This window comes from Pterocles gutturalis, unplaced genomic scaffold (genome assembly GCF_000699245.1).
Source record: "Pterocles gutturalis isolate BGI_N339 unplaced genomic scaffold, ASM69924v1 scaffold44453, whole genome shotgun sequence".
NCBI lineage: Eukaryota > Metazoa > Chordata > Aves > Pterocliformes > Pteroclidae > Pterocles > Pterocles gutturalis.
Genome location: NW_010119692.1, coordinates 612 through 12453, shown reverse-complemented (window position 1 = coordinate 12453; position 11842 = coordinate 612). Strand labels below are relative to the sequence as shown.

Sequence of the window (11842 nt, the reverse complement as noted above, 5' to 3'; positions counted from 1 at the left end):
GTTTATGGAGCAAGGGACCCTCTCCCAGCAACAATTTGAGTTAGAAGCTTCAGAGCTTCCACACTTCAGCGTGGGAAGAAAAAGAGCTGCTCACCTGCTGGTTATACACAGGTGAAAACCCCCAGAACACGTCCTGAGCTTCTCTTGATCTAGCCACAGCCACATAAACAGGGATAGCATTTCCATGCCTGGAAGAGTCCCTGTTGTCTGCATTTCCTTTGCGTATGGCATATGCCTTCCAGGCACTCTTCGCTACAGAGCATTCCCATGTTAAACGTGTTTGATGAACAGCTTCTCTTCTTGCAATATTTCTAATAATGACTCTCTAAAACAACAAAAAAACCACCAAACTTCTGCAATTTGCTGAGTTCATGTAAATATTGCACTTCACTCCACTCCTGGCATTATGTTGCCTCCCTATGTATTTCTGTTGAAGCTTCTTCACTGAAATCTTAGTTCATGCACCAAACCATAGTTAGACCGAGTTTCTCTGGCTGTGGCCAGCCTGAATAATTTAGTAGTATTAGTGGTCTAGGGCAGTATAAGGACGTTAGCTGTAACCAAGGTAAATGTTAAACTCCCTTCAATTTACAGTGACATTGCTCAATAGCACCTTCCCAAATTGAAGCATATGAAACGCTAAACATTTGTTCATTGCACAATGGAAGCTAATTGTCAGCCCACAGCATATTTCTACCTCATCAACTGGTCAGTTAGCACTACTCCAAAGCTCAAGTACTTTCATATCCTAGAAGGTTTAATACCTTGGCTGTTCAGCATAATCATGTGGAAATACCATATTGTTTTTACTGGTTTCTACATTTTAAGCCATCACAGATTATGTGAACATATTTGTGTAAGTGAAAAGGAGACTCTATTTCTCATTATATCAGTTGATAATTATTGATTAAATATTGTTTTCGGTAGGTGTTAGCTTTATGCTTTTGCCGTACAACGCACAAAATGCACAGTTAGTGCTTAGGAAGTAGCAAAGGTGGCAGCTATGGTATATGTTCTAAGGGCTCTGGAACAAATCAATAATTTCTCTTGAGGTTTCCTGTATTAGTGTCCTTTATGTTGGATAGGCTACCCCCTTATGTTTCTGGTATGGAGGGTATAAGCACCTGGTAAGTACGTTGCTCTGAAACACTGAAATTCCTGTATGATTCTATGCAATGTATGATACCATGTTTACTGTGGCTAAACAGTGTTTGGACAACTTGAGTAGACAGTTGTTATCTTTTCTGCTTATAATTCCTCTGCCTCGCTTGCCAGGCATGCGTGTGGCTAGCTGGAGTACTGCCCAAGTTTCTGTGTCAATGGATCTCGGTACAGCTAGCTGCTGTGCTTCTGGGGTGTCTGTCTGATCTTTCCAGTTCCCCTGAGCTGACTGAACCTGTGATCTCTACAAGCTGTTGGGTTTGTCTCTTAAATTTACCTAGTGAGAAAAGGCGTGATGAGTATGCGATAAGTGACGTTAGTTAAGTGGAACTGCTCATGTCCTGCTAGAAGGGGAAGGAGGACAAGAGGCAGTGTGTGCAAATTGAAAAACAAGATACTTTGTCTCAACATAAGGTTTTTTTATTGTGAGGGTGGTCAAACACTGGAAGAGTTGCCCAGAGAGGCTGTGGTGCCACTGTTATTGGAGATACTCAAAACCCAACGGGACGTAGTCCCAAGCTACCTGCTGCAGGTGACCCTGCATAAGCAGGGCAGCTGGACTGCCAGCCTCAGCTCCTCTCTGGTGCTGTGACACTCACAACTTGAGTTGTGAGTTAAGATGCTCAAGCCCAACACCTGGCTTGACAAGAATTTTCAAGAATAGGTACACAGTGAATGGGAAAGAAACATGCTAAACTCTGGGGTATCCTGAAGCCCAGTAAAGGTGCAGGGGTTCTTTACATCTCTGGTGTCATTGGTTCTAATGCTTCTTCCAGTTTTGGGCTGCACATTTCCTTAACCCCTCCTTGGCACAGCCTCTAGGTCCACATCATGCAGACTGTCCCCACTTAGTGCTAAAGCTTATCTCTGTTCCTTTGCCTTTAGGCCTGCTTTATATTTTCTTCTTCTAATTCCACGTTCCATTTCTCACTCTTGCCTGCTCCCATAAAAAAAAAAAAAAAAAAAAAAAGACAAATTTGCAAAAAATCACAAAAGTGCAAAAACTGCTTTCCCACTGGCCCTCAAGGAGAAATTGCAGCCCAAGGGCATAGGTTCGTGTGAAAACTGTTACAGTGCTCAAACATTTTTTTCAAAATTTGATACAGCCTGCCTGGAAGCAGGGTCCCATAAAGTGAATATTTCCTGGGCTTGTTGTCAGTATCAAGTGAAATATGACTCATCTAAAAAGAATACCGTTAAACTGCTGCCCAAGTAACCAGCAGTCACCTACAATACTAGGAGACTTGCTACATGTTCTCTACTTGTCTTACGTACTAGCTGCATTAAACTAATGGGATAGCCTCAGTGCGGTCATCTTTGCTGATTTGGATACATTTAATTAGAGTTAACATTTTCAAGATGGTTCTTTCCTTGTAACTAAATCTGCAGGATAAAACTAAGCATCAGTGAACTCAGTGTCCGAACTCTCACCAACTTAATTGGAATTCTTTGCATGTTTGAAATACTTTTAACTTTTAAAAGCCTTTTCTAATAGTGTATTGCTTGGAAAAGACTTAGACGTTCATTAGGAATGTGGATTTTGGTAAAGTGTGATTAATATTATAGTTACTGGGAGAAAAAGGCTGAAAACTTTGAAATCTGTGCACAAATCCAGTTTTATTTCAGTTACCTTCTTCAGTAGCTACAGAGAATATTTTGGAAACTGGACATTAACTGAATTAAGTATGATTAGTCTTATTAAAAACCCAAATCTCTGCCCAATCAGTTTCGAAAATCATTGTGCACGAAGCATTTCACTGCTCCTATTTAAAACAAGATCTGACAAATTAAATTGTAAAAAATAAAAAGTAAAAAAGGCACCAAACTATCAAAATGGCCTAGAGCAATAAAACCTAAAAGACTTAATAAAAAAAAAAAGAGCTGTTGTTAGTTGTATCTACTGTACTACCCATAGGTACAAGTGACTGGAAGCTTAGAAGTTTACATAGTTAGTAATTACATTGAGAGCATACACATACGAGGCCTATTAAGTATTGTCAGATGATGTTTCAAACCCCTATTTCTGATATTCTCAGTACGGTATCAGAAGTGGAATTAAAAGGAGGCTAGAATCAAAAAACAAACTACTTAATTCTGATGGGAGCCTAAGAAAAGGCATCTAACCTCTGAAGTAGTTTACAGCACTAGTTAGCTTAGTGTCCCATAATTGGCATTCGCTCAGGGGAACTGTGGGTGGCCTGGAAGCTGCCTCACTGTACTCCTGTTCACAAGGTATAGAAATATAGCTGGCTGACGGCCGTAGCCATGCAAGTCTTCAATCCCCAGTTAAAAATTCAGCAGGTCTTACTCGACATGTGCTGGTGCTTCTCAGTTGTTCTCCTGCGGCACTGCTGTTGCCTAAAAGGAAAGAGGAGAGGTTGCTACTTTAAGGAAAGAGACAGTCACCACCTACTTTGTGTTCTCAGCATGGGGCTTTATTCCCAGAGTAGCTCAGCACCTTAAAATACTTAGTGTATTTATTTTCAGTACTCCTTGCGAGAGTCTTATAGAGGGCACTGTGCACCTGACAGAATCGCCCTGTCCATTGGCTCTCTGTGACCACCAGCAAGCCCGTGGCAGAAGGGACAGCTGAGGAGCGCTTCCTCCTTCAGGCTGTCTTCTCTCCTCAGTACTTTACTCTACTTTGTTTTCACAGAAAGTGCTTGAAAGTCCAGCTTGGAAGACAGGCTGCAAAGAGAAACCGCCTCCCCCAGCAAAATTCCTGGCAGCAGAAACTGATGTGCTGTGACAGCCAAGACAAAATGAGTTCTCACTCAGTGAACTTTCACATCAGTATTCTCATGGTTTGTACCTGAACTGTGTAAACTGTTACTTCCAAGAGCAAGTCCTTGGACATACTACATACTATTTTAATTACCAGGCCTATATAACTTTTTATGTATTTGCTGGAGATCTAGTTAATTAGGACTTCATCGTGGCCAGAAACCACTACAGATTTACCTGTGTGTTTTACCTGCAGAAAAAATTAAGACAAAGAGGAAGCACTAGATGCGCTTTAGCTAGGCAGATCTTGTCACCCATAAAAGATATGCAAGGATACTTTACATTACTCTCTTCTGTTTTTAACTTACAGCTCTCTGTGTTCCTACATAGTTTTCAGATCTGGTAAGCAGAAGAAAGTATGATTTTCCAGTGAGCTTTCCAGAAACCGTCACTGAGACCAGAAGGTTTTTGTAACATGAAGTCATTTCAGGCAGCGGGATGGCCCAGACTCACAACCACTTTCCCCTTTACAGGAATCCATGAAAGAGACCCAACGATTAAGATCTACCTCTCTCCTGTAAGCCAGATCCAGTTTCCCACAAAAGGTACAAACACTGCCAGATGGTTACAGATCAAGGGTAGGAACATAGTCCAAGTCAAAACATTTAGTCTCACTTGTTATCTTACATACTTCCTATTCAATAAACACTTAAAAAAAAAAAAGCAAGCAAACACCGAATTCTTGCATGAATTTTGTTCAACATTTTTCCATGTTTATTTACCTTTAAAATCTAAATTATAAATTTGAGTTTACTCTCTCAAGGGCCTTTCAGATTTGGGAAGATCAAAGTTTGTGTTCCAGCTGTTTGGTAAAGTTGTAATCATGTAATGTAACAAGCTTCAAAGAAATTATTTACATGGTACCTGTCAATTATATAAAACTTTAACTGGATCTTACTAAGTGCTCACTCTGGGAAACTCGTGAGCACTGAATTTCTGGCTGCAGTGAAAGGTGAAAGTGTTCCGTATCTAACAAAACCAAACAGTCTTTGAACCTCTGTGGCTGAACACCAAGAATCTGTCTTCTCCCTGCATAAGTAGTTATGTTTCCCAATACATGGAAGAGCGCTAAAAGGAACTCTGTTAAACTCTCCCAGATGTCCTAGCTTGGTCCTCCAAAGCTAATCTTAAGATTTCTTTTCTATCCAAATAAAATCTTGTGCCATTGATCAAGAATGCAGACAACAGCCAACCAGCCTACTCTCACTGTCAGAGCAAGTCGTTCTGTGTCAAAGTTTTGAGTTTAAAGAATTAAATTAACTTTATTGAATAATTCTTTACAGTAAGCTACAAGGTTTAAAACAACTGACTTGAAATGTGATGGGTTTTGGCAGGACATTTGAGGCAGGAAATGTTACACATGAATTAAACTGTGAAGCAGCTACATTGTTTTGGGCAACTTTCCATTGTCTAGGTTGCATTTATGAGGATTTGCTGCCTGAAGATGCTCAGCTAGTATCAAAATTCTCATTAATCCTCCTCTCTGTTCAGAACTGATCTCCAGAAGGGGAGGCAAGTTACAAAGCAGGGAACTCCGCATGAGAGAAGTTCAAATCGACAAATTGAGTAGTATTTGGAAACAGGTTTTATGTTGGTCCTAGTTGGGGATGCCCAGGGAAAGGCATGGTTGCTGGACATCCTGCCTGTCCTGGGGCACCAGTGCTCTGCCCTGTGCAGGCAGGAGGACAGCCCCTCATGCCTGTCCCTATGGGTGCTGAGGGCTCAGAGCCCGGTGCCGGACAGGGAACATGTTATCTCGTACTTACGCAGAGAGTCCTTTCTCCAAACTGGCTGTAGAAGGTCATCTTGACTTTGTGCTTGTGTCCAGTCCTCTGATCAAAGGTGTTACAGCTGTCGAAGGGGGGGCTGTACAAATGCAGGCTAACAGCAGACTCTGTGTGGCTTGTGTTCTCCACACGGTGCAGGCCAATGGAGTCTACACCAGCGAGGGCATGAAATGAGAGGCTGTGTTAGTGGGAAGATTTAATGAGAGCCCAGATGCCTGGGAAAATGCTTTCTAAACCAAAACTCATGAGCAAGTCAGTTAGGCATGCCTGCACTTTTATGGGCAACAAGTAACTCAGCACAGGGAATCTGAATGCTGTTCTCTAGCACAGATTCCTAAATACACTGGTAATTCAAAATATCTCATTGCCTTCCACACTTCTTGTAAATTCTGGATTATCTGCTACAGGATAAAGGCCAACAGAAATCCAGAGAAATTTAAGAAAGGCCATGCTGTGAGTAATTTTCTAGTTATCATTCCCGAAGGACTTCAAGGTTATTTATTTTCCTAGAAGATGCTGTTGTTATAGATGCTCCAGAAGCAGGAAGGTTTGCGTTTCTAAAAATTAGCAAGACATTTTACAAGGAAAATCTTTTTGTATTGCTAATTCTTAGCCTGGTAACAGGGATGTCAGTCACATTAAAAGTGAGCTACATGTATTTGAGGCACCGACTTTTGGACACAGATACAGTAGTCTTCTGCTGCTGGCATCTGTTTCATAATTTGTCCTTCCAGTTTATTAGTTTGGAGAACAGGCTTTTCATTTGTCTGCTCTTTTTGACTAAGGTGACAAATTACTAGTGACTGGCATACTTCCATCCTTAACTGAATAGTAAGCATAATTGAACAGGTAGTAAAACAAGGCACAGTCTGTTGCATGGTCACTAATGAAGTAATGGCACTTTCTGCAACAGTGGGATAGAAATCAAGCTGTTACACAAAATTGTAAGGTATGAAGAATCACATCGATGAAACAAACCATTTCCATTCTACTCTAAAGTGGAGTTTTTGAGTTACTTAAAAGAGACCTTGAATTTAAATTTATGACCCTGCTGTAAAAACAACTCAGGCCTTTGTACTTGAATTACCATGTTATATAATACCTAGACCTGTGTTGTGCAATGTAGGCATGATACCCCGAGAATTGTTAGTACACTCTTAACTCTGATACATTTGAAGTATAAGCCCTAAGTGTCATTGACATAGCTTACCTAAACAGACGATGTAGGAGAAAAAAGTCCTAAATCTGTGCTCATCTATTGGGAGACTCAAATAAACTCTGTTTAGTGGGTTCTAACCTTAAAAATAAAGCACAAGAGCGACCAAGAAGCATGCAATAGAAACATGAAGCTCCACTCACTACTGAAGTAGTCAGGGCAATCAACACACTACCAGTGTTTTCCTCCTCTTTGTTTTACCTGTTTGTTTTAAACCAAAACATTTGTTATGAAACACGGCAGAGACCCAAACTGCCTCAGAGAACTGGATACCAAATTTGTTTAAGACAACCAGAGAAACTTTGGGTCAGATGCACACAGGGTGCAGTTGCTTGCATCAGAAAGAATCACATAGGTAGGAAGACCTGACGGAGTCTGAGAACCCACATCTCTCACATGGGAGCATCAGCAGATGTCTCAAGCTCCTTCTTGCATTTCCTGTCCTATGGATTTTCTCTTTTCACTTGATGTGGCACATCTTCAACAGAGGGCTGCAGAGAACTAATCCTCACCCTGGCTTAGTTCGTAACCCAACATGAGGCTCTCTTCAACTAGGGAGTTCCCAGGCTCAGCCCCACAAAGCATGTGCTCCAGTTTTTAACTCATCAAATAAAAGGCAGATGGCCCCCTTCTCTGACTCTTTGCTCCCATTACTGTTCAGAATGATGTAGAATGTCTTTTGTAGTACCGGAATATGTTACACCCAGCTGGCCACTGACGGCCTCCAGCGTAGCACAAGGGGGTGATAGTTACAGATACATATAATGACATGGATTTAGGTACTTAGGGACCCTTACTGGTGGAGACCTAGTCATCCCTCAGCATCTGTGGAGTCAGGCAACTTTTTTCTAGACTGGGTAGACTTGAGCATTTCAATTCTGCTGATGCTGCACTTGAATGCTACAGGCTTTTGTTGATTTGGACAAGAAGTAGCACTGAGGACTGGGGCCTCTGCTCCTGGATGGCCAATTTATTCCATAGACAGCTTTTACATTTCTTACCTAGGATTTCCATGACTGACCAAGAGGACTACTTCTTTGAAAAAAATCATGATTAATCCACCTAAACTTTGGTTCCCTTATTTCTCACAAAATACTATTTAAGGTCTATGTTTACAAGCAATTTCAAATAGTCATTTGGGACACAGTGTTGAAGGCTGCTTGGTCTAGGGAGATACCTGGCATATTTAAGTATCAAGAAATTGGTGCAATGTCTTAAAGAGTGAGTTAAAAGGACTTTTTTGATGTTTGTTTTACTGAATCTAAATACAGGTTTGTGCAGAAGCTAGAGACCCACATTCTTAAACTATGCATGAAGCCACTAGCATTACACTGTTAAAGGCACGAGACCAGAGAGCAGATGAACACTTCTGTTAGGAATAAGACTCGTGGATGGGTAGCATCAAAACAGCCTTAATAGCTTACCATTAATGTAGGCACACTGATTTTCCCTCAAAACTCGTTCTGATTTCTTAGTCATTTCCCCATTCCCTTTTTTTTCAGGCCATGCAAACAGTGTCTCCTTTAGATTTCCCTGGAGGATCTTCATAAAGCAGTGTGAGTCAGTGTGGTCATGGATGCTGCTATATATGTAAAAAGAAGAACGAAGCTCAGTGTGATATACATATTTAATTTCAGTACAGCAAACAAGACAGATGGCATCGCATATTGTATCTGGATATAGCCTTAGAACGAAATGCCACTGCACAGGGATCATGCACAAAAGCCTTAGGAAAAATATATTAATTGCGACTAAGGTACACCTACTTAAAACTGCTACTTTAGAAAATGTATTGGGATAAGCTCACATATAGCAGGACTTGGAGAAGAGTCAGATATTGATCAGCCTATGACTTTGCCACAGAAAAATACCAAGGAAGTCAGAAAAATTCTTCAGAACACAAAACGTCTTGTGGGCCAAAAACCAACACTTTCCACAGTGACCCCAGGTAGGGGCTGGTACAAACTTGCAAGTACAGCTGATATTTGCAGATCCACCATGCCTGCTCCCAAAACATGCAAGAAATGAGCTACTTCTGCTTAACTTCTATGCTCTTTTTACTGCTGAAGTGCACAGGCATTTGTTGAAGAAAAAATGCTGTACCTCTCACTCTGATAGCATGCTACAGTAAGCTGTTAATTTCACTAGTTTGGCAAACCACAAACAAACTAGCAGGATCTGGTATGATTTATCTGCTTGCTTAACCTGCCTCCTTGTTCTGAAGTATGTTTTAATTGCTAAATTTGGGGACATCTGGGCTGGATATGTAGTTTAGTTGGTTTTGGGTGTTTTTTTGGTTTTTTTTAACTAGAGAACTGACTGTTACAGAAGTCAATAGGATTAGGACAAAGGGAGAGCTCTCCACGCATTGGAGGCGAGGGAGAAGGGGGAATTTGACCCTCCTGGAAGAACAGTGCTAATGAGTTTCAATCAAAAACTTGGAACTTGTATGTTACTGTTTTCAGTAAACAAATGTCAGGGTTTCTTACTAACTGAGATGCCAAGAGAGCAGACCTTGCTTCAGGCACAAAACAGTTCATGAATGCCATGCTGTCACACTCCTTCCACAAGCCACGAGAACAATCTGATCCTCCTCATGTAGGAAGCAAAAACAACTTGTGGTCTCATACTAGCTCTAGCAAATCCTCATCCAACTCAAACACAGTTGACATAAATTACAGGCTTTGTGGGAATAGCCTGGAAGGAGTAGAGGCAGTGGGCTTGGTTGCCGTGTCCTTCTGAGTATAATGTCATGGCATCCCCCAGAGAGTACTGTAAATGTTCAATTGCATGCTCAATTAAAACAAACAAGAAACCAGCTCTGACATCTCCTTAGGTTTTCTATTTATATGCAATAATAATGAGTCCAAACCTGCAAGTTTTGTTATTCCATATTTTGTTTTAGCAACATTTTGTGAAAGACCCTCCAAGGGACTGATCCTGCCCTCACGTTTGTAGGACTACACAACCCAGTGTATACAACTCCAGGGGCACATCAGCAGTGTGGTCCATTTTGAGGAACAATATGTGAATGTGTGAACCTAAGGAAAGCCATGCACTCCCAGAAAGGGGCTCCCTCTTCACAGCCCACAGTCCTAACCCAAATCTACTTTTCTCATCTTGTCACAGAGGTAGGATTTAAACACTACAAGAGAAAAAAAAGACTATTTAAACAGTGCCAAGTCCTGCTTCTGCAACCAAGTGTTGTACAGGTCTGTTGTATGGGACAGGTCTGTTCAACCTGTCCTGTCCACAGGACCTGCTGTAACTCTGGGACTAAAAACTTCCTCTGACAGAAGGGAACCTTAGAGTTGATAGGAAAAACAGAGCATTTTTAATAATAGTCTAAAAATGTTCACGAGGTACAAACTTGCAAAAGATACAGCAAATATTCAGGACTGTTGTACCAACAGGAGCTCTGTACTGCTTAGTTTCTAGACATCTTCTGATAGCTCGTATAGGTCTGATTATCTGTGTCTTTTTGTACGACAGCGAACGATACAGCGGCTTTATATCTGTTTGCTAAAACCATAGCCTTTGGATACGAACCTGCCATGCCCTTCACCCCAGCACAAGATCATCAAGTTGAACTTTCCATTGCCATTGTCCACAAGATTTCTTGTATACCTGAAATACAAAGTGTTTGCCTTGTATTGCATAGGTACTGATGTGCCTATGAAATACCAAATTATATAAACATGTTTATGAAATAAGGTTGTGACATATAAAAATCATTTCTCTTCTTTTTCTTGAAAGCAAAATTTTACTCAGAAAAAAAATTAATTGTATCTTTAACCTTTTATTTTTTTAAGAGGTATTTTTCTGTGAAGAAAAAAATTTACATTTAATATTTTATAATAATATTGCTTTGAATTACATAGATGACTGGAGTTTGGGAACTGTGAGTCTGAGAGTAGAGTGGCAGACAGGATCAAATCAAAATAGTTATTGAATGAAGTCACTTCAGCAGCTGGCTTATAATTAGAAACAGAGGACTGCAATGGAACAAGAAAATACATGGTTACATTCTTCTGCAGCTCCTTTTCAGATATTCTTGGCTTTCCTTCTGTTATGCAGCACTCATTTGTACAAAGCCAAAAAAAACAAGGAAATAAGATGTCAGACTTTCTGTACATGGTCCTCCTACTCTATCTGTGAAAGTTCTACATCTGTAGCGTTTGTGTTGACAAAACACCTGTGGTGTCATTTCTGCCAGCATCTACTTCTAAACAAAGTTTATCAGAGCAAAATTTCTCAAAAAGATTTTTCTTGTGCTAACTCAGGTAGCACAGAGTAAACTTGCTTCTAAAGGCTTTTTATCGCTACGTGTATTCTAGACTGCAATTTGATCTCAGGGCTTGAAAACATCTTTAATAGCAACATCTTATGGTTGTTTCCTTGTACTCTCCTGCAAGCCTCCACCAAGCTGTCTTTCATCTCATCCTATTGAAAAGTTCACTAGAGAAAGGACTAGGATTTTGCTCTACACATTACTTCCATAGTGGGGCTCTTCTGATCTAGAGCTGGTGCTTCTAGCTATTACGATGCAAATAACCCATTGGGACCTTCTGGTGTCATCTGAGCTTTAGTCATGACTATTCACACTCTGCCAAGTAAAGCACATATTCATGCTGCTGACAGGATGCCTCACTCTCACCTCAAAGATGTGAGCAGGGGCACACAGAAAGTGCACCGATGTCAACTGAACAGCTTTTAATACATTTCCCCATAAGACCACTCTATTTTAGATAGGATATAGGATGCTTATAATTAATTACTTTCGAAGTATAACTTGTATATCTATATGCTTCCTCTCACTGCATCCACAATTTGTGTGTATATTAGGTAGACAGTTTTCCCATAATGTCAGAACACAAGCCATCAATGCTGGCCT

At 40.7% G+C, this 11842-nt stretch overlaps 1 protein-coding gene across 1 annotated transcript; it reads right to left on the bottom strand.

The window, feature by feature from the left end:
- Positions 1-3489: 3489 nt before the first annotated feature.
- CDO1 (cysteine dioxygenase type 1) lies at positions 3490-10621 on the bottom strand (the record flags this gene model as incomplete). The annotated part of the gene is made up of 4 exons (XM_010076642.1): positions 3490-3519; positions 5712-5881; positions 8373-8530; positions 10498-10621. Coding segments are annotated over 4 exons (482 nt in total), but the record flags the coding sequence as incomplete, so codon positions are not given.
- Positions 10622-11842: the final 1221 nt, after the last annotated feature.